Below are 26,939 nucleotides of genomic sequence, written 5' to 3'. Positions count from 1 at the left end.
TAGCAGACGATCTTTAATAGAGCTCTAGTGAAGTCCACCACACATTGACATCTTAAGTATTGGATTTACAGAACAACAGATCAGCTCAATGCCAGGTTTATTATAATACTGTGCTTAACTGCTGAATACAGATAAAAAGAAAGTACTTGGAAAACAAAGGCAATTTATTCATTTAATTATTAAAAAAATATCTCTTTGAAAGACTGACAAGACACAAAGAACAGATCTCTATTCTCCAAAGTGCAATCAGGCTGGAGAGACACAAGTTGCCAATGTACAGAGTAATAATGTCTAAGGAGACGAGAGGTAAAGGGTTATGGTCCGTAAAGTTTGAACAAAAAAAATACACAAAAGGAACTGTGCCCAGCATTCACTTAACAACAGCATTAGAAAATATATGCCACAGTAAAAATACAGACCATCATGGAATATAACAGCCCCTGCCCGACCCGGCCCAGTTCCCCAGTGCCCACTGTTAACTATCTAACAACAAGGCAGGATACACATAGCTTCGAAGGCCCTATACAGTCATCATGGCAGAAGGCGCCACAGCCCTTACACATGATCATGGCTTTCAGCCGGCAGGAGCACTTGAGTGCCACTTCCTCCATGCTGCTCTCCGCGAAGGCCTGGATGCTCAGCGCCGCGTGCGCCCCCCCGGCGAAGCCGCTCCTCTGGCGCAGCTGCATCACGCTGTTGGCGATGTTCTTGGAGAGGCCGGTGAGCGCCGTGTCCACGACGGACATGTTGGCGGTGTAGCTGAAGCCCGAGCCGGGGCCGTACTGCAGCCTGGGCAGCTTCCCGTAGAACTGCTGCTGGATGCTCAGCTGGAAGGGGATGGAGGAAGCCTCCAGAGGGCACGGGGAGGGCTTTCCGGGCTCCTTCGCCAACCGAATCAGAGCCATTTCCATATTCAGCATCCCTGCTGGGAACTGGTCCTTGGGCTGCGCGGAACTCGGCGCCTCTTTTGTGCTCCTGGTGGAATTTTTGGGAAGAGTTTGACAAGAAGGGTGGTTCTCGCCTTTAACAACGGATTGCTTTGGCAGCCAGTTTATTTTAACAGTGGGCACAACGTCCGCTGAACACAAGCCATTTTGTGGAGGAGATGCTCCCTCGGCCGACGTATTGCTGCAATAGGCTTTGCCTGCATTCGGCTGCGGAGCCATTTCTGCGCTGTATTCCTCAGAAGTAGCTCTCTGGGCTTGAACTCCAGAGCGTTCCTTATTTTCAGCAGTTTCAAGGGCGGCGCTTTGTTTAGCGGCGGAGCCCGGATGGGTCTTGGAGGACGCTGGTGGATTTAAAGGAAGGCCTCCCCCCACGGCCGGATTCTCCAGCAAAACGAACGGCTGTGGAGCAGCCCGAGATGCCGCTACTTCGCCGGTTTCCTCAAACAAACATGCGGACCTCCCCTCCTCAGCTGGTGCATCATCTTGCCATTTGGGAATCGCAGCAGCAGGCATCTGACCGAGAGAGCAAAGGGTCTGGCCCCCAAAAGGGGAACTTCCATTTGAGGTAACGTGTGAGGGCACCAAGGGGTCACTGTACGACGTGCAAGCCTTGTGGCTCTCGCCTACGCCCCCAGTTCCTGAGTGACCTAAACGCCTGCCTCTAAAACAGGGAGCCTCCATCTTTTGAGGGCAACTTTCACGTGACGCATGAGGAGGTAAGGGCACTCGACTGATTTCTAGCTTGCTCACGGAATGAGGCAGTGGCAACACTTTTTCGAGTGGAAGGCTGCCTTGAAGCAACTGCGTGACAAGGGGGTTGTTCGCTTCCACGGAGGACACTTGTCGACCAGAGCTGAGAGTCCTTTTTGGGGCCTCGACACCTCTCTGACCTGTTAAATGAACAACCTGGGCTTTACTGGCTGTTCCCATCTGGCCATTTTCTGCCTTTTCCTTCGCATTGCGAGACTGTTCACGGGGTCTTGCCAGAGACTCTCTGGGCAACGTGCCGATCAGTTTCCGGTCGTTCGCTGGCCGCAAGTGGACAGCTTGATACTGTGAATCAGGCATGCGCCCACTGTCCAAGTCTGCTTCAGCATAGGTGTTCTGATCCTCACTCAACTCATCTTCAAAGTCAGAAGCAGTTTCAGTGGAGTCGCTGTGCAAACCAGAGTCCTCTGGAACACAAGCTGACGTTTCAGGGGAGCCATCTGCCCTCTCCAGTTCGACATGGGATGCCCCACTCGTGTGACGTGATGCATCACTGAAACCCATCGCTCCCGACATAATACTAGTGTGAAAAGATGGCTCTTGGGAAGCAACTTTGAAACCATTCTTGCCACCGTTCTTGCATTTATCTACGTTTAATTCTTTAGAGGTCTGACCACCCTCTAAGGGGTGAAACGAAGTTAAAGTTCTTATGGCATCAATTCCTCGGGCTCCAAACCTTGGAAGTGTGTCTGGTATAGATGTGGGTGCCAGCACAGTCATTTCGGCACACTTTTCCATCACAGAAATACTCCCAGCTTCACTATCTCGGCACTCGGCTTCCTCTGAATCACGTGGCTCTTCCACGCAAGACTCGGACTCGGTCTCCATGTCCACCACCTGGTTTTCAGTGTCTGCAGGCTCCTCGGGCTCACCGCCATGACAAGCTGCCATCGCCTCTTCTCTGCAGAGGTCAGCTCCACAGCAGCCCGGATCAGCAGCGGCCGAGGGCGTTATCTCAGCAGGTTCTGCGTGCAGGTGCGCTAGGACACCTGGAGGAGAAGTGGGACTGCCAATCGGAGAGGGAACTGGAGCCTCCACTTCGTTTCTGGGCATTGTTCCCCACTGAGCAATCTCGCAGGTTTCTAAACACTCCACTGCTGGGGGCTCGTTCACTGTCACCTCAGCGGGGGCCTGCAGTAGTTGTGCTCCTGAGTGATGTTGTGACGAAGACTCTGCAAGTGTTCCCTGGCCGCCTCCTGGCTCAAAAGGCTCCGGGTGCTCTCTGCCACCCCCTCCTCCTGGGCCTCCCCCGGGCCCTGCGCCTTCACCAGTGGCTGCAACAGCAGCAGCGGCCTCTCGCTGGGCCCGGGCCTGCTGGGCACGGGCTTTGATGTCAGCCAGAGTCCTGGCCCCAGTCCGGCCCCGGCTGGGAGCCTCGCTGTTAGGGATAATGCGGGGACATATCTGGTAGGTTGGTGGGCCTTTAACCACCCAGGGAGGTTTGATCCTGGAGAGTTGAATCTGAAGTGGGGGGGAAAGGAAACGAGACATGTTCAGACGCCGTGAGCCTTTTAGACATGTGTTAAAAACCGGAAGGTCTATCAACAATAACGGGTTCACTCTAAAAACACAACAGGCTAGAAAGGACTGAACTTTGCTCTTAAGTGTACCCACCCCCCCCCCCCCATTTAAAAAAAAAAATCAAAATCCATTTTAAACTTAAAAACAAATCGTGAAAGTGCACTATACTGCACTATATATTTTCTCAATTTGCATGATCTCATTCGAGTAAACAATGCTTTAACAGCAGTATTTCCTGCAATTTTTATCAGTTCTTTTCGAGGTAACGAAAAATTACTATGAACGTTTTCGTTCTTGAGAATCCCAAGTCAAGTTTCATGTGTCTATTAAAGAGCGGTTTAGAAAAGAAATTAACACAGAACACCCGAGCCATGTCACGAGATCAACTGGGCAATCTAGAGTATCTAGAATACAATGGCCGGTGTGGGACGTTAGGACCAGACTTTGGTTGTACATAGCTGTCACTGTTTGGCATCATACCCGGATAGGAGGGACTTTGGGCTCTTCTTTGGTGGGCTGTGGTTTTTCTGAGTGAACACAGTCAATTGTGTTACGAAAGGACTGATCAAGGCGGGGCTTCTTCTCGGGGAAGGAGGTGGAGGCCGCGGGCTCGTCGGACTTCCTCTTCTGGTCCTTCACCTCGGCGCCGCTGTCCAGGCTGCGGGCAGAAGCAGCAGCAGCAAGGATGGCCCTGTGGTCCAGGGCATCAGCAGTGACAGCAGGGCTGGCTTCTTGCCCTTCGAGAGAGCAGGAGGCACTGTCAGGAGGCAGGCGCGGAGAGAGCTCCGCGTCCGAGAGCGGCGCGGCAGGGACAGGCGCGTCCGTCTCCGCCGGGGCTTCGGAGGGGGGGCCGTTCGGGTCCGTTTGCAGCTCTACCTGAGAGGAAGCTTCGACGCCCGGGGCGGAGGAGGCCGCGGCCGGGAAAGGCTTCCCCTTCTCCTCCTGCGCCTTGGGCTGCTTGCAGAGAGTCCGCCGGGCTCGCCGCCGCAGGTCCGGCCTGGAGCGCCGCCTCACCCGGCCGTCCTTGCGCCTGCGGCCCGTGGCGCGGCGCTTCGGGGGGGCGACCGGGGGGGCCGTGCCGGCCTGGTTCTCCGAGTTCTCCTCTCCCGTCGTGAGCCTCAGGGACTCCTCCTTGGTCAATCCGGACCTGCACGGCGAGCAGGGGGGAGAAGAAGTAAATCCATTGGGATGGGGAAGGAAGGGATGCTTTGAAGGGCTTTATCAAGCGGACGCCTTTTCAGGAAATAATTCTTCCTGTATGCAACATAATAAATATTATTTCATATTTTAATGTTATGGTCACGATAAATTCCTTTTAATAATGTGATCAGAAAATGGATAAAAGGCAAGGGTCTGACTCTGCTCACTGCTCAGAGCTCCTATTAACTCTAGCTCTCACTGGATGGATAGACTGTGCTCACCTCTGACCATAATAATCTTCAAAGAATTTCTCCTTCCACGGCTCCACCTTCTTCTCCTTCTCCATCTCCTGACGGAATCGCGCCTGCATCTCATGAGTGAATTCACCTGGAGCACACGGAGGTGAACCAAGAAAACCTGCTAAGTTGTGAGCAAAAGTTGTCCTCCCAATAAGTGCGCATCAGGCTGTTAACTTTACTCCCACTGTGAGCCCAAACTGCCAACAGGAGCTCTTGGGCATCAGAGGGAGAACAGACGCAACCCTCAGCAACGTGACACTCCCAGCTCAGACTTCAGGCAAGATCGTGAGGACACGGTCTCACTGAAGTCCACTCAGCTCAGCCAATCGCAAAGATGGAAAGCTTTTATTTCCATCTACACTAAAGCATTTTACTTAAATATCAAAGAAGCATTGTATAGCTATATTATAGATGTATTTGTATAGTATATTTCAAAATGTACACACAGACGCCATATGTACACTAAAAATGTTTTAAAAACTGTCATACCACTATTTTACAGTTGTTTCACATCATAGTGATTGCACATGCTGTATGTAACTGCACATACAAAAATAGGATGAAAAATAGATGTGTGCTTTACCGATCCAAACGTTAGGAAATTATAAACACAGCTGCAACAGTACATTTTGATCTCGGTAACAAACCCATCCTAGCTACATTTCCCCACTTCAAAGACTTGAAATTATTTGGAGATGTGGCACACTTTACAAAACCTTCTTCTTAAAAGTATTGTATTCTTCTCATGAACAAATCTTCCCTGATCTTTATCATCACATTTAAAGCAAAGCTGGCAAGTGTATGAACCAGTATTCCTCTCGTCAGCAATTCTGTATTTCAGCCATATTGTGCTTTATCAAGCACCGATATCCACTTAAAATGTATCACTTAACGGTAAAAACACTATTTGCTTTTTTAGCAAATTAGGTAAATGACAGCAACCCGTGCTTCTTAGACTCCATCAGATAAGCAGAATTTATTAAATCTACAATTGGTTGCAGCACATAAGACCATGTCCTGTATGGCCACAATTACTGTAGAAATATGCAACAATACTCAGTGACAAAGTATATTGTACTGCACAATACCACAATTTCTCTGAGTTTCAAAGCAGAAAGGGTGAGCTACAGAAATGTGCATCCTAGATATGACTTCCAGTCTAAGCAATCTGTGCAATAGCATTCATTTCCACCCCAGCATCTGCAATGCACTTGAAATATTCTTGTTTGCAAGTCCACTGAGACACATCTTAGATTCGAATCACGGATGTCTGGACAGTGAAGTCCAAATCGCGCTCCACACCAGTGCCTTTACTGTTTGAGCCACTAGAGAGCCCCCTCCAGTTCATTACCAACACTCACCCTCACCAAGTCTCTCCTTCCAGCATTGAGAAGCATGTGCAAAGAATTCATTATTAAGTGCAGAGCTACTGAGGCGTGCCAGCCCATCAGGCCCAACCTGGAAAAACAAAGTATCGTTTTAAAGGCATCGATGTCACTAGAAACTGCTGCAGAGCGGAACAATGAGGTGTACCAAGCTCTGCAGGGGAGGTCATAAAGCCATCAATGTCACTGCAGCCTGCAAGGTTTCCCATATTCATTTCTTGCTGGATAAGACCAGCATTGTACCTTGCATGCCAGGGCCAAGCAACCCTGACCAAAGCACTACCTGCACAGTTAAGCCTCAAAGCCTTTGAAGCCCGAGTGTTTAAGAGTGGAGATATGAAAACAGCAGGGAAGTGCTGCAAAGACACAGAACTCTTTTCACACTGTCTGCATTGATTTAATCCAAACAGATTCTGCCCACATCAGAACTAAAGAGATTATTTTGTTGCTTGAAGTCCATAAGCTTGTTAACACATGTACAACATCCACAGGCATACGAATTACAAACTCTGTAATGCAAGACATGTTGTTTTGCCTTTGGTCCTGTGCCTGTTTCCTCTATAAGGCTTCCTTACCAGCCACCTCTCTATACATAGGTGATCACCTCACTAAACTAATCTGCATTTGAGCATTTTAATTGAGCCTCAATTTCCCCTCCCCGTCTCACTTGTGTTTCTATGCAAACTCCTCTCCCCTGGTTCACATTTCAGAGCTCAGTCTGAAGAAACCCGCTGTGTTGGCATTGTCAAAGTCTTTGGCCTCTCTGAATAACTGTAACAGGTCTGTTCGCACTCTTCTGTTGCACTCCAAAAGCTCCAGTTCGTTCAGCCTTTAGGGCATTCCTTCAAGCACCGAAGGATGTCTAAATGACTTCATTCAAAGCAAAAAAAAACTAGCAAGTCTTTAGAATTTAATGGGGGTTTTCCGGGACCAGACGTTTCCAAGAGGAGAGAACAACTGAGAAGGGGGAAACCAGCCCGCTTTCCAAGCAATTTCTTAAATCGAGTACCCTCAACTAAAACCAATCATACCAGAGATACAAACGAAACGATGACACAACTAACTGAAGGACACGAGGGCGGAGACGGCCTGCGCAGGGCTGCTGGGCCTGCCGGCGAGGCTGTTTCCAAGGCCCGCCGGGGCGACGCTCACACCCACCTGCCTGTCCACCTCGGGCAGCAGCAAGAGCAGCTGCTGCTGGCAGTGCGGGGGGAAGGCAGCAAAGGTCCGCGTGTTGATGAGCGCGCGGATATTCGTGTTGACCAGAATAGAGCCCGGCGTCTCGAAATCAACCTCCACCCCCCGGGTCCTCTTCATGGAGCCTGCGGCATTTAGAAACCATCAGAAAAAATGAAATGCATTCCCCATCCTAAAGAAACAACAGCTTGGCAATACCTCCTTGGTCTCGAGTGCTCCGATAGGATCACACCAGATAACCAGCATTATGAAATCTCAAACTATATAGAGTCAATAGCACCAGACCTGTAAGTAATTTTTCAATGCACACAAACGCGTAATAACATTTTTCAATATTACAAAGGAAAAACTAAATATTAAACCCCCCTTGTGTGTACAACATTAAACCTATTGTCAGCCCCTCTCTGGAAACTGTCTGGCCACTACGCTTGGCTGTACTTCACCAGACAGCTGCCCTCCTACAATGCTACAGCACCCAGCTCCTTTGTATTCCAGGCAGGTCCGCAGCTAGAAGAGAACCCACCGCCCCGGGGAAAACGCCGCCCCCAGTGGCAGCGGCCCCACGCCTACCTGGGTGAGCCTTGCGCATGGCTTTGAAGTGCTGGCCGTGCTTCCGGCTCAGGTCCGCCCTGCCGTGCAGGGAGGTGCTGCAGGCCACGGGAGAGTTACTGCTGCAGGAGCTGCTCGACTCCGCTTCCCTGCGTTTTCCAGGGAAACCTGCACCACAGGCGAACACGGGGAGAGGAAAAAAAAAACAACAACTCAAACCCTGAAAACGAACCAAGCTTGGCAAATCGGAGCAGGAACGTGTTGGGTAACTCAAAGTCGCCCAGAAGAACTCCAGATGAGATAAGCAAGTCTAGACAAAGTAAGACAATCCAGCAGCTGGCAGGCAGAGGCAGGCCTTCCCACCAAGAGAAGAAAATATGACATTTTAATTCTTCCCGCACCAACGTTAAGGCTGTTCAGAGAGACATAACTAGACTCCAGTCGCACACAACTAGACTCCAAAATAGCTTCTTCCCCAGAGCTGTCAAGTTGGTGACGCCCCCCACTCCCTTCCACCTTATTATGATCTCTCCTAACGTCCTCCTGTACCCACAACCACTGTACTCCTCCACCACCACACACACACGTAAGCCGAAATTGTACTGTCCCCTCGATAGCCCAGTAAAACTGTAACAGGTATAACAATATTTCATACTTATTAATTAACCATACTACTTTAACCATACTATTTTTTGCACTGTTCCAAGAATTACCTTGCACTGTTTTTGTCCTATTTTCTCTGTCTGCGGAATTTTGCACAGTTTTGATTACATGTTATTTATGTTATGTTATTACATGTTACTGTTATTGTGTAACTGTCTATTGTCTTATCTTCTGTCCTATTTATATACTGCAGCTGAGTGACTAATGAGAAACACTTTTCATTATACTATGCACCTGTGTAAATTTAATGACAAAGTTGAATTGAATTTAATTGAATAAGGAAAGGGGGGGATCTTGGATCCTCTTGGAGAGCATGGATACGGATAGACCGTCAACACTTTAGAGACTCACTTGCAGTGACTGGGGAAGGTCATGCTGCAGTTATTCCAAAACCGGTTTGAAAAGTCCATTACAGCAAAGTTCCTTTAAAGGCGTTTAAGCTCGGTCATGGCTTTCGTGCGCGTGATGCTTTGCAAAATAGTAATAAAGCAAAACCTTGCCTACGTGAGGGTTACATTCCTGGTAACCAAATCCTGCAAGAACACAACGTGCACACAGAAGGGAACAAACAGGTATTGGGGGGGAAGGGGGTCTTATTTGCAGGCCACAATTAACCATAATTAATTAATATAAACTAAGAAAATAACATTGTATGTAAAATACGATATAAGATGGAAAAGAACAAGTAAAGGTTTATTCTACGCTGAAAAGAGAAGGAAAGAAAAGAAATGGCCCGGCTCTTCCTTTGCAGCCTACGCATGCTGATGCAGCTCCCTACTTGAACTAAGATGCAAGATGTTAATTTGCCTCTATAAAGTAATAAAAATGAATTATACGTCTTATGTTACTGAAGACCACCTTGACTCGTTGGCACTCTGAGAACACCACCCTTATTTTCTCTTCAGCTTTCAGATTTCTCTTCGCCAACCAGCAGAAGACATGCTTCAGGCCACCCTTAAGGCCGCAAAACACGGGAAGTGGCGGCCGTAGGCCCACCCTCGTTCGGTACTCCCCCGCCGACCACTTCCAAACACGCGGCACCCCGCCAACGGGCGAGACGCGGCCCCCATGGTCTGGGAAGCCATCCTCGGCGACTCGCCCGGTGGAAAAACAAACACGAACACACTTCACCTGAGGGGACGTGCTCGCCGTTCACTTTCAGGGGAGTCAGCACGACACGCGGCATCAGGACTCCCTTCTTCCTCTGTCTTCCTGTCTGCGGGAGACAAAGGAAGACGTTTTCACAGGGTTAGCCAACACCCAGGAACAAAAGGCACACCGCGGCAAACGCCACGGATCTCGAATTAACATTTTTCCACCCTGCCTACTGCGAAAGTTACTGAGGAACAGCAGCATCTTCATTTAGAAATTTAAGAATGTAAGCAAGCCTTCAGAAAAAGGAGGTTAAAGGCCCACAGGTCTTCAAATCATTAACTGTCCCACAAGTCACGGCACGTGAAAATTAACCCTCTTCAGGAGTCGGGAGGTTTGAGGTTTATTGCCTTTACTGTCTCAGGACGGAATTCCTCCGCCACGATCCTGGAGTGTTTCTCACAGACATGTGCGTGTAAGCGAAGGGGTGGGGAGCACACATTCCTCACGGGTTTAAAAGACGAAGAGCATGCACTTTACAATCAGGAAGCCCGACGCTGGGCGGCATACATGCCGTCAGGGAGACGATGGCAGCGAGTGCTGGCGGGGGCCGCTGGGAGTTTTCTCCCGTCGCTTCGGGATATATCCCGAGCGGGTTTTTACTCTAGCAAACAAACTGGGCTGCGGCAGACCACTGCTTTTGAGGGGACGCACCCCAGAAAACATCCAGCTCAGCTATCGCGTTGCCAATCCGCGCAGGAAGGCCCCCTTGCCGGCTCATTGAGGAAGGGTGAAAGGACCCTCAGCAGACTCCAGCGGCAGCGGTTCTGCCCCCACCTCCGGGTGACTCACCTGCGGATGCTGAGCGGCTCTGCTCAGTTTGTTCTGAGGCTCTGTGGAGCAGGAGGCACTGGAGGAGGTCTCATCCAGAGACACTGCAGTAAAAAGCACAGACAGGCCATCAAAACCCCCCCAATCACATACAACTTGAAAAGCCCCCCCCGCGCCGTGGACTCACAAGCCTTCCTAAACTGTGTCATCATGGGCATTTCAGTGTTCCTCCCTTTCCCAACTATGTGCAAAGCTATTTTTAAATGCTTTTAAAACATAAAAACGAGCTACTCTTAGTTCTGTTCGGGGGAAAAAGTAAAAATAAGTTGGGAAATAGTGATAAATACAAAATAAGCCACTGCTCTTTCCCGAGTCTCTCTCAAGATCCCACTTATTTGTGATGGAACCTACAGATTATGTGAGCCAACCTGCACTGCACAGCTTTAGGCTTCCTGTATTTCTGTGAATCCTGACAGCATTTCACGACATTAGGGAGACTATTAAAATAAAAATAAAAAACTAACCAGAATTGCTTAAATCAAGCAGACTTTGACCTTTTAAAACCGCGGCAGTTTTGACCTCTCCCAACCCAGCATGAAAATCCTTTCCAAAACACCCCCCCCCAGGAGACTGGCTGGCTGATGGGCAGAGAACAGCACACCCGGGACAGCTCACAGCAGGAGCCAAAGGGCACGAAGAAATCACTCCCACCACTCTACACATCTCAAAGACCCCCGCCTTTTAAATTCTCACAAATCCCCGGCAACGGGTCAGAAAAAAGGGCCACTTATCAGGAGAACAATACGGCACGTTGCATTCATGTTACATAATGAAGTCTCATTATCTGGAAAATCATTTTGGGAATAAAATTAACCCCAGCTCAAATTAATTATCACAGCCAACTGGTAAGAGAAGGGCATACTGAGTGCCAAAACACATCTACGCACCCCTGGGAACATTCACACAGGAACTACAAATCTCACCTTTCAAAGTACAAAAAAAATACTACAAAATACTACTATTGCAATTTTCTAAAAGGTTACGTAATCAATATGTAAAAAAAAAATGAAAGCACTTATCAATACATTGAGCAGAAAACTTAAGGCTAGTTTTTTCCCCCCACCATTTTAGCAGAAAAATTAAATACATCACCCATTTAACTTCCTGAAAGAAAGGTGTGGACAAGCTGCATTTGTGTACGGACACATTTCCCTCATTTCAACACGTCCACATTTTCTGAGGTCACGCCCAGTGTGTTAATGCGAGGCCACGTTCGCAGAAATCAAACGAAGCAGTATTTCTCTCCGCAGCACTAAGAGCATTCCTCCTCTGCATCTCTCCGACATGCCCATTAGAAACGCACAGCTAGCTGTGGTTTTAGACGCTAAAAGCCTGCAGGAATTTTAGAAAGTGCAAGCAGCAACACAAATATGGTTGCCACGGCAACCAGCACTTCCTGCAGTAGAGGGCTGGAGTTTCCAGTCTCAAAACCCATCAACACTGACAACGGAAGGGCTGCGAATTACGCAAACCAAGATTATGAAACAAAATCAGTGCTAAACAAATTATTGGAACAAGATGCTGAATTGAACAGTGTTTTACGATTTTTCTCATCCAGAGAATCATTTCTTCCCTTTCTGTCACTGGAGAAAAACATAACAAGATGACAACTTCCTATTGCTTCGGTAAAAACTGGTGTCACAAAAGCCTTTTCGTCACTACTTCCATAAAACACCAACATCTGGAGAACAAATCAGATTTACATTTGAAACTCTAGGACCAGCAAAGAGGGACTAAGAAAATGCTTAAGCAAATGTAAAAAAAAAAAAAAAAAAAAAAACTCTGTACCACTCCATCTAGAAAAGTAAAATCTAGACAGGGCTAACAAGGCTGAACTAAGGAGCAGGGTCTTTGACGCAGTGTACCGTCATTCTCAGCGCTGGCGGTGGTGGTGGTTTCGGTGGAGTCGCAGCTCTCCACTTCAGTCCGGTCTTCCGTCTCCTCTCCTTCTTGCACGGTCAGATTCTTGGACCACTGCAGAGCGTCCTTCTGCATTCAAAAAGAAGCGTCTTTTTCAGGTCTGGTAAACTGGAGCTTAGGCCTTCCACATTTCTACCCCTTACATTATAAGCAAGGCAATGTCGTGAAAATGCATTAGAACGTGATTTTGAAATGTTTATAAATCACATTTTTGGCTTTTTAGAAAAAAGCAATAGAAGAACTACACACACCTGAGATACCTGCACTTCCCCAAATCGGGCTGTTGCACTAATTACATTTCTCCTGCCATTAGAACATGAATAATATACAGTGGCTGTTTTAAAAAATATCCATCATAAACAGAAAAATCTAACAAAAAAACCTTCACACTATGAGCAGGATTCACCCTCTTAACTAGGTCATCAAGATTCTCTTCTTATTCACAATTTTAACAAAGAAGGCTCAGTACCAGTTAGTAATAGAACAAAACATGTTTAGGCATCTTAAATAGGTCATTTTACATACTGGAAGATTTTTTCAGACCCAGAATGATGTTTGACATTTTCATTTATCATAAGCTCTGGCTTCACATTCTGAATTGATGGCTCCAGTTAGAGCCAATTATTTGGGAAATAAAGGCTTTGTAAAACAAAAGCACCAATGTCTTTAAAAATTCCGTTTTTTAGAAAGTGTCACACTCAAAACATTTTCTTCCATTCCAGGATGGAATAACCCTTTTACAGTCACCCTTTTTCATGATGCATCGCGGATAATCACGCTGTCGTTCTGAGAAACCTAATTATATATGTTCTAATTAAAGCTAACAACTGTGCTAAAAGCTTCAGCATTCCATCAAGATTTTCTTCTGTAACAGCCAGAAAAAAATGGTAGGGGCTATTGGGGGGAAAACAAAAACTTAAAATTCATGGCTGTATTAGAATTTACCTGCACACAGAGACACTGGCCATGATTAACAGTGGCTAGTCAGGCCACCAGCATTGCAAGACATTGTGAAACAAACGTAGGAATTAATGACCTTCATGAACTTTATCTAGTTAGTAAAAAAAAAGGATGTATTTTACGCATTTATGCATATTTTACAATGAACTTGCATGTAAGCGGTTATTATACACTTAATGAACTCACTTCTTCTAAAATTGTAAGAGGATGTAAGGTGTTCAGTGACAATTTCCACGAGTTTAATTTACCGAGACACACGAACTCCCTCCAACATTTCACCTGAGTCTTATTTGGCGTTTCAGTGGCCGCCATCTCAGCAGAAAGCGCTAAGGAAGAAAATTCCTCAGGTTTACGCTACAGCTACACAGTGGAAACAATAACAAAAATGTAAAGGATAAGGATGAGCTCCGTTATGGCCAGCACAACAGGAAGTAGCAAATGACGGGTCCCAAAGCACACAGCGGGCCTGCCGATACCTTCAAAGTGAAGAGACTCAGGCGGCCGGGCAGCTTGAAAAACATCCCGTCCTCTCCACGGCACTGGGAATGGAGCATGGTGTTGAGACAGGCCAGGGGGGACGTGCCACTGCGGAGGAGGAAACCACACGGCGTCAACAAGGACAGGCTTCAGGACCGTAGGCTACAAGGCTATCGACGCGCGTGTCACAGTCTCCGCCTTATGGAGGCAAACAGCCGACAGACTGGCACTGTAACAGCTCTGTCGGACGTCTAGTTGGTTCTCAATTCAGCCGAAAGCTGAAATCCCAAAACTCAACACGCTGGTACAACAACGCACCCCATTCTCTCCACGGCACTCCAACCAATAAAGAGAACACAGCATCACCGTAATCTTTCACTGCAAAACACATTCTAACATTCCTAGCTTTTGTTTTTCACATGCTCTTGTGCTCATCAAAGTGGCACACCCACGGAGCACAGCTGCACCCTGGCACGCCTGACGACAGTGAAATTATTCGGTCAGTGAGGGGTTGTCAAGCAACGACATCACACGTTCAGCAGCTCCCGAGCAGCTCCGTTGGCCGAGGGCTGGGTCAAACTCTACAACCCAGGTGAGGCAGGAGACCCTAGCAGACCGGAACTGGCGTTCCCTGCAGGGAAGGGTGTAATTTTCCCAGAGTGGGAAGAGCCAGCCAGGGTTCTTTCAGGGGCACAGAAACCCCCCTGGTGCCCCCAGTTCACAGTGCTGGGGAGGAAGGGACTGCGATCGGATCAGAGCAGTGTGCCTGCACGTCCTCCGACTCCCCTGTGCAAGCTCACAGGCTTTGTAGACACGGTGGAATCATGACTCCCAGGACATTCGAACTAAAGCAGCTGCAGCAGATGTAAATGTCTGACTAACTTCTGGAAAACACAGGCCACAGTCTATCGAGAAGCCCCACTTATCACTGCTAAGTGCTAGCAGAACTGGTAAGCCTTATCATTACTACTCCCTAAAATTAGATTTTTCTGTAGCTGTTATAAGGTTAAAATTTCAGTCAGAGTTTCATGCCTCATCATTACTTATTTGTGCTGCTACTTTAAAATGAAGGAACATTCAGAGAAACAAGAGACATACTAAAAAGAGTGGGATAAACACTGTGACTGACAATATACATAACCAGAAGAGAGAGAAACAACATTCAAATACACAGACTTAGGGAGGAAGTCGACTAACATGGTTAGGGATGTCTTACCTTCTATTTCCAGGAAGAGTTGCAGAACAACAAGAATGGGGAGGGGAAAAAAAGAAAAATAATTTAAAAACACATACATAAATACTTTCAGATTGGATTGTGGTTTAACTACACATAAAACAAACAGTCTTCATGCACAGTTGTGGTCAATAAAAAATATGCCATCTTATTTAATCCCTGGAACTACAGCAAAATGTTTTTGTGGCTAAATTCAGGAAAATGTCCAAAAAAGAAAATTGTTATTTTAATGACTTTTTTTCACGTATACTGCTTAGCGTACTTTTACCCTAATTTAGTCAGGGAAAACAAAAGTGAACAACTGACCTCATCTCTTTGAGTCCTTTAGTCTCAATGACATGCAGAATCTGTTTTGGAGTCATGGGAGCATCTGAAAAGTTCTCCAAAACCTACAGAGAGGTGAGAAAAAAAGCATCATTATTCCTAGGGAAGGAAAACAAAGTAACAGCCACCTCTTCACACTCAGCCACCTCCTCAGATCATAACCATACCGCACTCAATTCCAATCCTTCCCAGTTTGATACTCTTCAGACAAAACCGCAGTCATGCTGAAAAGTCCCATCTTACTGCTATCATGCGCTTGCTTTTCAGTAGCGACTTGAAAAATACTTTTCGTGCCGATTCACACAAACGGCTTTAATCATCTCCGCATGAAATCTTCTTGATTTATTCAAAACGTGCTAAATAAGGATGCCTACCAATATAGAGCATCCCCAGCTGCATGCCTTTCAGAAACTGCTAAATGCCAGGCTTCAACAGCCACCAACTTCCTGGCTCTTTCCAAAGCCAAACATATGGCTTTAATTCATCCACACAAAAAAACTAAGTACTCGTTTAAAATGTAGGAGCTGCAACATTTCAATGCAGGCTTTGACATGCTGAAGTCTTGCCTATGACTGCATGGACAAATGCTGACAGCCCAGGTGCTGCAGCAGTGGATGGTAGTACAGAGGTGATCGAGCTGTATAGGTTTTTTTTCTTATACAGTAGAAATGCTCCTGGGAATGTCTGCTTCTCAACAAAATAGGCATTATCCCCCCCATGTGTTTAGGCTACTTCCTGGTAACACCACAAATAGACACTTTCTCACGTGAGACCGTTTCCTTATGAAATGCACTCAGCACTGGAAGGAGGGTGGAACTGGTGAAAGAGCCAGAGAGGAAAATCCTAAACTATGATCAACCATCACCCTAAATACGCAATGTATTTTCTATAATCTCTTCAACTTTTTAAAATTATATTCTGTTTTACCCATCGAAAGTCAGTACAAATCAAATTTCCTTTATCTACTTCAAAGAACTGGACAGCTGGTCTCTCCCCCCCAACACAAGCAGTGTCAGAGTGTCCTGAAGAGAAGTCCTACCACCGCAAAAAACAGAAGAATCTATTAATAATTATTTCCATTACCCTCCTACACAGGCCAATAAAAACCCACAGAGGTTAAACAAAAACATTTTCATTTATTGCATTTCAAACCTTCAGGGTAGTCAGTTAAAGGATACATCACCGATGTCATTAAAACTACACTTTTAAATAACACATAAGGTTTTAACTAAACCACATTTAAAATAATTCACTGTCTGGATTTGGATAGCATGCTGAATGAAGCCAACAAATGGCAAAGCATTTCCAAAACATCAAGAATGAAACTCTTAAAAGGAAAGACAAACCCACACTCAAGTGTTCTGTGCTCCTGCAATGACTGTACTGTAAGTGCAACCGAAATGAGCAAAACTGAAATCACTTAAATGTCAGAAGCCAAACTCAAATAGATTGTGAACTAAAGGGACAAACTAAGAAAAAAAACCTTAGTCACTCACATGGCTGATCTGTTCTTAGATGTAATTTCATCAACACCTAAGACTGATGTGTAATAACCTCACACTCTAGTCTACAGGCTCGTTTTCAAAGGCCTGAATCGCCTACTGGAGAGGGATGCTGGACAGAATCTTTATTTCCTGGACCAACAAAACCTGGAAATTGAATAAAACATGACCTGGCAGAGGAAAACTAATAGCTCACTGCATTGTTATTCAGAAGGTGGCCAGGATGGTCACTGCTGGTGACCCACAGAACATGCTGTATCACAACACGCAGGGAGAGACAACACCTACAGAGTAAAATATAATTCAGCTGCACTGAGGTCGGTCAATTGTAAAGCATGAATAAAACACTCATCTTAACGGGAACACACTAACACAGCAGGCAACTGTCCTTCAAGCAAGCACGGACTCCACAATCCCCGAGATCTTCAGTCTCGTACCCTGTGACATTTCTGAAGAACAGACTTTCCAGCTGAGAGGAATAAGACAAATAAGGCATCCCACAGCAAGCTAAATCGGGCGACAAGCACCAGGTGGATGATCGGAGGATTAGCTTAATGTAGAAAAACACTCAAGAAGGTACCTACAGTTTAAAGTTATTTTTTTTGGGAAACAATGCAACATCAGTTAGCGAGCCAGAAAATTGGAACAATAATATGAAAGCCTAACAACATATAAGGCAAAGGCACCATGAACAAGGTGCCTTTAGAACAAAGGTTCCCATCCAGAAACCCCGAAAATTAAATCAGCTTCTGTTAATATGATCTAAGCAGGTAGGATTAAGAATCAAGATATTAAGGCCTTCATGCTTCTCAACTAACTAAGGCACAGCCAAGGATAATCACAAACCAAATTTGCAAGGAAGCTACTGCCAGGACTGGTCGTGTCTTAAGGTTACAAGACGGTGGTGGGGCCAAGCACTGATCAGGCCTTGTGTTTTTGTATTCCAGCTCTCAGAGAGGGAGAGCTGCAATGTGCATGCACAGACTGAGAGATCAGGCAGGCCTTTTATCATGCAAATGCCAAGACAAGCCTGCCTCTCGACATCAAAGTATCCCAGAATTTTAAAAAAGGAGGCCTGGTTGCTCACTGCTGTGTTTAAATACATCATTTTATGTACAATGCCTTCAAGAGAAGATTTTATTTCTGTTTGTTTATTCATATTTCTTTTTTTTTTCTTAGATCCTGTATATGTGCAGCATTGTAAGAGACAATGATGAAGTGAAGCAGTAAGCAACCAATCTCAAAAAGAGACAGTCTAACCTTTTATATTATCAGGGTCAGGTGGCAGGGATTTCAGATCTGAAAGACATTTCTGCGATTCTTGAGAGGCTAAAACTGGTGAAGGCGCCAACTCTGAGCATCTCAGGCCCACGTCTGGGTCAGGTCACTTGACTGCTGTGTCCAGCGTCCTTTTCCCCACCAAGTGGCACTGACACACAAAGTGACGGTGATTGCATGGTGACCCCCGCAACTTCCTATCTGCCCAAGCGTCTCCACTTCTCACACAACCTACTGTCACTGCAGATCAACCAAAAAGATGACAGGGGGCTCTAGTGAGGACTGGAGGAGTCTGTCTGCAACTCCCCTTTTTCCGCTTGTGAGTATCCAGTTGTGGCTGTGAGCTGAGACAACGCAAATGCTCTTTCCAGACTCGTTTGGTACATCCAACTGCTCATTATCAGAAAGCGGCTTATGATAGATACTTTATTGATCCCGCGAGGGAAATTGCAGAAATCCGTGTGGAGATGCCAGGTATTGAACCCGGGACCTCACACATGCGAAGCGGGCACTCTACCACTGAGCTACATGCCTGATAAGCGTAATGGCAACCCAGAGTCTATTCTGAAATCACAGGACAAATGCGAGACTGAACCCTGCACAGGACGTCTGTCTCTTGCACGTGCATAAGGCACACAGGAACGATGTGAAGACACCCATGCAAACTCCACACGAAAGACACCCCAGTTGAGAATCAAAACCAGAACTTGCGAGATGCGAGGCAGCAGTGCTCAACCACAATGCCACCAATCCCGTCCATGTTTCTAGATAGAATTCATGTGAAGGAAAAGTGTGGTTGTGGACATCGGATAAATTAAAATAAGGATCTCCCCTCAAGACCGACAAATTACATGCAAGAGGAGGAGAATCACTACATTACCCTGGTATACTACAAAATTGTGGGAAATATCTATTTTTAAATTAAAATAGCCCACAGAATCAGAAAACAATCACATTGCCGGAACTTGATGCCGTGTGGAAATTCTTTTATGGGAGGCATCCTGGTTTACATCTAACAATAAAAGCTACTGAAATTTCACTCCTCTTCTCAAGTGGTCTGCAACGGGCAAAGAGTTAGTGCATAACCTGTCTAACGAGAATCTCTCCCCTTGGGAACTAATACACCAGTCAAAACCAAACAAAGTTGTTGACGTTGCACTCTCTCAAGCAACCTCTGCAACCCAGAATCGGAGGATCTGACCACAACATCTGCACTTGTGAGATCCTTGTATTTTAGCTTAAAAAAAAATTTCACAAGTGTACACTTGTGAAAGTGCTGTATTTCTGTTCTGATCTAGTAATCACTATAAAGTACTATGCCCCATTTAGATAGCAATGACATTTTTATTAAACCCTGTCAAATATTGCATACTCTAGGGTTGCACGGGGTAATTACCCATCGACACCTCTGAAAGGTCGGGCTGTTAAACGACCTACAATCATTGATAGACTTTGTTGATGGGTAATATGCAGAGGTCAAGGATAATAGGGAAAAAACTGCAGAGAAGGTCAGAATAATCGAGCAAGAAATCAAAAACAGAGGACAGATATACATGCATTTGTTGCAAGCATGAATATACAGTACCTCTGTGCTGTATAAAACTATTTTCAGTGGAAAATAAGCCCCTTAAACACCTTCAGATCAGAGCATCCATCCAATGTCAATAACCACATTCTTGACTGTGAAATATGTGAAAAGCTTTATGGCGAGGTGTTATAAAGGGTGCAGTACAAAAGAAAATGATCGATTGGTCCAATATAAGGTCACAGTGAGCCAGAACCTAGCCTGGCAAACTAAGAAGGCAGGATACACCCCGGGCAGGACGTTTTAGATGATTTAGAGATGTCAGTCAACTTATGTCTCTGGACTGCAGGAGAAAACTGGAGCACCGAGAGAAAACCTATGAGTTTGAGGAAGACCAAGCAAACTCCACACACAAGGTACTCTGTCACAACTGAAGCCACAAAACCAAAAGTGAGGAGGCAGCAGCACGTATCTCCATGGCACCCTGTTCACGTGTGAAACTTTCCATATCAGTTAATCATTTTTTCATTTGCTTTTCTATTTCGTTGCAGGGTTTGCCCTAGCGTGACATTCAAACAAAACTTTAAAATCGTTAAAAAAAAAACTATCAGAAAAAACATTCTAAGGGGGGAATTTTTGTTTGTGACTTAACAGGGATTTTTTTGAGAACACATTTCAGCAGCAGGGGGGGAATTTCCCTGGTGCTGGCTAAGCGAAGTCAGAAGGGCAGCATACATTTAATACCGACTTCCTGCCCAGTTACAATAATAGACACTTCATGCAATACAGTTCAAGACACAACCGTTGAGACCGCCAAATTACCTTCTGTGAATTTTCCACTATTTCAAGAGATGTGCGGTGCAACTTTTTCAGAATCGTTAATGAGTTTCAAGACCACTCCGGGTGCTTCCACCCACAGGTTAAATAAACCAAACATCTCCACTACCGAGCGTGAATTCTCACGGACAAGAACAAGCTGGGGGGGGGGGGCCGTTTAGACAGCAAGTCACTTAACTGGAGTAGCCCCTTGAAAAACCCTGCTCAAGAGCAAAACAGAGGCATCAGCCCTGAGACTCGAACCCAGGGCACTCCGTTTCAAAATCCAGAGCACTGGCCGCTAATCCACACTGCCGCACTGCGAACGCAATGCACACAGCAGGTCTGCGTCTCTCCTGGGAGCAACTGCCCCGATACACGTCCGATACAGACACACAACTGTGTGCAAATACACCTTTCAGACCTCTGCTCAGCGAAAATCCCAGACTGAACAGAGACATTTCCTTAAATAGGGGGTTTCTACAGATAAAGAAAAACGATCAAAGCTGATGGGCTGGCTATATCCTGCCTTGCGCCTGTTACCTGCCAGGACAGGCTAGGGCTCACCTGCAGCCCTGTATTGGATAAAGAAGCCATAAACGCACCAGCTATAGCACTATAGGGATACAGGAAATAAGTTAGTCTGCTCTATATCTGCTTGAAACCCTACAGTCACATCTGAGACTTGACCACCAGGCTCCCACCGCAAAACAGCCCACTTGGAGATAGATATATATATCTATTACAGAATACCAGCAGTGCATGACTGATCAAAGAGTGAGGACTGTCTTTTATAGTTTTCAGAAAAGCGCTCTTTCACAAACCAGACTGAAATTACAGAGGACTGCCTTGAAAAGTCAGATCTGGAGTCAGGCTTGTAGATCGCATTTGCGCCAATGCTCCCTAAACTGATCACTTTATCATTCGAGCAGCAGCCCCCTCTCACTGAGTCAGCACATCCTACCCAGTTGCCCAAGGACAGTCCCTCTAGTAATGGCATCAGTTTGGGTTTAGAGTCTTTGAATTGGCTGTAGTGCAAAACATAACGCAACTGTATACTGCTCTACTGCCACGTCTTTCTGTATTTCACGTTCTTTTAGGGTGGCATTAAGCTCAAGTTCTTTTCCTTTTGCAGCCCACACATTTACGCAGTCAGTTCCTCACTGTAACCTCTTCATAAGGCCACTGTTTTTTTAATCTAGTGCCAGATTCCGCACAAATCTGCCTTTGTATGGCACAACACAAAGGACAACTTTTTTTAAAACATTTACCGCAAACTGCATGCATGCAAGTGTTTTGACATGCAGAAAAATGGCTTTCATTTCATTGAAAACCAAAACCTGATATGCAGACTTGACACCTAGGACAGAAGGCCGCAAAATATTTTTAAATGATTTATGCACCTGTCCATGGCAAATCTTCTCCATGTGGCGAAATAATCAACAAGGATTTACAACCCGTAGATCCCACTCAAGCAAACTGTTAAAAGTTCTTTAAAGAAACTGCAAAGGTCATGGACACTCAGAGCATTTGATACAGTGTATTTAGATTTTCAGAAACCTTTCAATGAAGTTAGGCACAAAGGATTCCCCAGAGGCAAGTGCTAGGATTTCAAGGAAATGAACAAAAGACAACATACCAATAACGGGTGAATGCCCAGAGATGGCTCTGTACCCAAACCACTATTTTATCGATATCAATGATATAGATGCTGGCATACTTTGTAAATTAGTAGACTGTTAGTCAATACCAAATTGGTAACATTAGCAAGAACTCCATAAGCAGCAAAAGAAAATTTGTGTGTAAACACTGAATTTGAAGATCGTGCTGATGACATCGACTTAGGCCGACATGTTGATGTTGTCTCTTCACTTGCATCTTCTATATCAGTGTCTTAATCCGGGTCCTCTGTCTGCTGTTTTTTTCAAACGGGCCCTTAATCAGCAGAGTCAATGGGGAACCTTAATTGATATGCCTGACATTTTTTGGACTTGTGGTCAGCACTGCTACAAGTTTGGCACACAGAACTCTACAGTCTTTTCTTAACTGGTTAATTAAGAATTTGCTGCCTTATGTCTGACTAAACAGCTCTTCATTGGTAATCAACTGAGGACAGACAGACAGATGTGCCCACTATGTTTTTTTTCCCCTGCTCATATTCAACTGGCTACATTTCAGCTAGAACGTCTTAACGAGGGCAGTTCTGAAACTCACTAATTAGCAAAGGGTTTATACCAATTACAATTCCCATTTGGCTTTTTAAGAACTGAAATCAAATACAAAAGGCCTCAGAAAGAAAACTGAAATAACCTAGCCTGTGTTTAACAACTCAGTGAGAACAAGTGTCAGAAGAGATGGGGTTTACCCAGCAGTGGGACTCAGAGACACTGTACTAGGTTATGATTTATATCAAGGCCCAAGCGTAAAAAAAAAAAACCCTAAAGCTCAATTCCTGGCAATAAGCAGCAAACAGCACTGGGGATTAAGGGCCTGGCTGGAGCCAAGAAGAGATACAGGGGTACACCAGACCCAAGACCGCGAATGACTGTATGAGAATGTGGGGCAGCAATAAAACGGCCAACAAGATGTTAGGACACACTGTTCAAAGCATACTTTTACTATAAATCCACACCATGTTCCATCCATCCATTTTCTAACTGCTCCATCTAATTCAGGGCCTTGAGGGAGCTGGAGCCTTCCCCAACAAGCAACGGGCACAAGGCAGGACCCTAGACAGGGTGCCAGCCTACCGCAGGACGCACAGAGACACAAGCGCACGCCCACAGCTAGGGCCAACTAACCTACCAGCATGTCCCACAGTCCAAAAACAAAACCTATGCGGACATGAAGAGAACATTCAAAATCCACGCAGACAGCACCCCAGGTCCAAAACTGAACCCATGGCCCCAGTTCTGCGACACAGCCATGCCCACCACTGCACCATCTTGCCATGTTCAAATTGTAAAACACATTCAAGTCCTTGTATAGAAAATTGAGAACATGACTGGTCATCACACTGCCCCAACAACACTGCTGCTCTGACCCAGTGTAGAGGGGGCAGCCAGAGGCATTCCAGGGCTACGGAGAATGTTCTACACCAACACACTGAAGGTACTGATCCCTGTTAGTTCTGAATAGGGTTTTATAAGGGGCCCCGAGACAAACATTCTTCAAAAGTATTCACATATTTCAGAAACATTAGCTTTAGTCAACCCAGGAGATGTCTTCATGATCAATGATGATGACGACATAATGCATCTGTAACCAAGAAAGGAGGGACTTTTACAAAAACAGTGGAGCTGTGGAACAAACCGCCCAGTCGTGCTATTGAAGCCGACACCCTGACATCTTTCAAAACATCGATCCACAAATCTCGTCCAGCAACGACAGCTATCACGAGCTAGATAATCTGGAAGACCCTCTTCTAACTTGTTGCTCATGTTCTTAAAAAAAGATTGTTCCGTGAAAAGACTACGAACGTTTAATATCCGTGCTCAGATTTCACAACACTGAAACTATGCATTTTATTTTAAGCAATGTCAAAATTGATATTGGACAGAGAAACAGCTCATGTACAAATAAGTACCAGCATGCTTGCTAAACATGTCAGACCTCGCTATACTTGCCAGATTCTATCACCACAATCACAGTTTTCCCAACTGAAGAACATTTTAAAAACTTCAGTTGAGTTGTGGTAATCAGTCACTCATGAGCCTTCACAATATGGCACAGCCAATTTCAAGAACCTCATCTCTTGTGCGTGTGTAATGCTATTTAAAGTAGAGAAACTGCAGAATTGTTAAGTTAAGTGCCTCATAGTACAAAATCAAAACTAGGATAGGAAGCAGCGGTTTAAAGCCAGTATATAAATCAACAGAGTGGTGGCACAGCGGACAGGGTTCTGAACTCACAACTGGGAGGTTGTGGGTTCAAATCCCAGGCGAGACACTTCTATTGTAGTTCTGATCAAGGTGCTTCACCTGAACTGCTCCAGTAAAATATCCAGCTGCATAAATGAGGGCCTATATAAAAAGTGATTTGTACTGTTAAAAAGCAACAGCCAAAAGAAACTAGTAAAGACATCAAATAGATCACATCAGAAAAAGGATATTACCAATTTTGAATTGGAAAAAATAGTGTACATGTACTTTTGACTGCTTTATGGGTGTGAAGTTACATAAACATTTAAGTCATTAATAATTGTTATATATATTTTCTTCATTTCAAGTAAACTTTTTACCAGACCAGCCATTACTCAACCCTGCCATAAACAAACATTTGGCATCTTACCATCTCGTTCAATATCACATGAGGAAAGAAAAGAAGAGAAATGTCTAGCAAGGGATTCACATGGCTGAGGATCCTGTCGTTTGCACCAGCAATTCAACATCTTGCAAGAATGAACCTTACAGAAGAACCCTGTATGCAAAGAAATGTTCTCTTCCGTGACTTTGCTCAGAAACTCATAGCCAAAATGCAAGACGAAACGCACGCCTGTTCTCTGCGCTGACCTCTTCAAAGCAAACTGTCCTGGCCTACAAGCTGTCAGGGCCTAGGGACAGTACTGGCTACTGCACATAACATAAGGCAGTAAATCACAGGATCAATTACAGTCCTTGGGTAACCAATCTCTGAACGCTGTGTGTTCAAAAAAACCTCAAAATATATCCTACACACTGCATGGTGCCATCTGTATTCCCACTGACCAATTTTTCCCCACAGTTTGGAATTTTCCACCTAGGTTGGGAAAAAATAATAGCATAAGTCCTAATCCCAAGTTGACATAACACAAAAAAAGAAAATCACTAAGCTATTAGCGGAACCTGGCTAGTTTATACAAGACATTTTAAGGAAAACATGCCCGGTGTCTTTGCGGAAACTACGTGAACACACCTTGGACCTTGATGACAAGTGTCATTTCAGAAGCAAACCGTCTCAGCGCGGCTCAGAAAAAAATACTTATTTCAAAACCCAATCGCAATAATAATGACAACATGATCAGTAATGTCACACATTCTTTTCACATGGAACTAAGGCAAAAAAAAGAAAATAAATATAACATTATTAAGGTACCCAGGAATAAACGCATGGGACATTTATTTGGCATGCTCATAGGTTTGGAACAGTTGAATCTAGCCTTTCAGATGCTTTATGAATAGTGGAAGCCCCATGGTTCAAACTATGCAACCACAGATAAGAACATGCAGGTTCAGATCCCAAAATTGCTGGGATCACAACTGATGACGACGACTGAGTCCTCAACAACTTTTAGAAATATCTCGAATCACAAAACCCTAACATATAAAACAGTCGCTGCATAATCAGTCCCATGCAGATAAACCCCCCAGTCAAAAACTTACTAACTGCTCAGAGGTATCAGAGTACTACTACGTATGCGACTTAAAAACGTACAAAGTGACCTTTAAATTCTAAAAAACATTTTGCAGCATGTGGATTTCATGAAACGTGGAAGCACAAAACGCAGGCTAAAACAATGTCGACAAATATTGTTTTTACTACTTTTGGCAATGTCATGTGTCTTGTTGGGGGGGGGGAACTCGACGTTTCCTCCAGCTTAAAAAAAAGGCGTGTAGACTGTTCCTAAACCGTGATCTGAGCTCGACCCGCCCTGCTTTTACATAAGACGTGTTGAACCAAAAAACAGCCTTACCCTACTTAGAAAACCATCACTCGTGTGGGCTTTTGTGACGATACAGAAACGTACATGCGCACCAACATGCTACGTTTCTGCTGTATTAAAAAAAAAAACACGCATTTCACCACCAAAGAGAAAGCTAGATCTCGCAAAACACGGTGGAAGACTGGAAAGAAAAAAAGGCACAGGCTACCGGATCTGCAGTAAACACACTGCCAACAGGATAGAAATGTTGAGTGGGGAGCCTTTATCTGCATGAGGGGGTTAGACCTAACCTCCAGGTCATTCCTATACGCTTAATAGGAAGGAAAATCATGTTGAAAACAACCACGGCCAAACGTACATTTTCCATCTCAAAGACGGCAGCTTTTTTTTTTCAAAACGCCCTGAGATGCATTTCCCCTTTTTAAAATCGCGCCCTGCTACACACAGGCAAGGCAATGCAATGCAATGCAATGAGCACCCCCCACCACCACCTCCTCCTCCAAGCACAGCACAACTACTCCGATAACTAGACGCGTCCTTTTGTTCGACGAGGACGGCGATTTCCCATTTCATGCAAGGGTTAATGCAACTGCGCTTCTTCTCCTCATTACGGTTATGATGATGATGATGATGATTTCACAGTGGCATTACCATGCGGGCAGCCTCGGCCCACGTGCGCTCCTTCTTTCTCTTCTGCTTGTCCTTCATTTCCTGCGGCCGCTGCGTCTTCCTCGCCGACCGTGCTGGACTGCAATTTACAACAATAACACACACACACGCACGCAACAAAAACCTGCTTTGCTGTTTTTC

The 26,939-nt window shown here is 45.3% G+C and overlaps 1 protein-coding gene across 1 annotated transcript; it reads right to left on the bottom strand.

Annotated features, from left to right (window-relative positions):
- asxl1 (ASXL transcriptional regulator 1) lies at positions 1-26,939 on the bottom strand. Its single transcript, XM_015365106.2, has 13 exons — positions 26,781-26,939; positions 15,350-15,432; positions 15,026-15,028; positions 13,809-13,917; positions 12,318-12,441; positions 10,414-10,496; positions 9,601-9,685; positions 7,828-7,974; positions 7,219-7,382; positions 6,037-6,133; positions 4,658-4,763; positions 3,717-4,383; positions 1-3,176 (listed from the first exon to the last, which is right to left on the bottom strand). The coding sequence occupies exons 1-13, from the start codon at positions 26,835-26,837 to the stop codon at positions 480-482; spliced, it is 4,422 nt and encodes a 1,473-aa protein (XP_015220592.2). The 5' UTR covers positions 26,838-26,939; the 3' UTR covers positions 1-479.

Source organism: Lepisosteus oculatus, chromosome 16 (genome assembly GCF_040954835.1).
Source record: "Lepisosteus oculatus isolate fLepOcu1 chromosome 16, fLepOcu1.hap2, whole genome shotgun sequence".
NCBI classification, from domain to species: Eukaryota; Metazoa; Chordata; class Actinopteri; order Semionotiformes; family Lepisosteidae; genus Lepisosteus; species Lepisosteus oculatus.
This window is presented reverse-complemented; position numbering and strand designations above follow the sequence as displayed.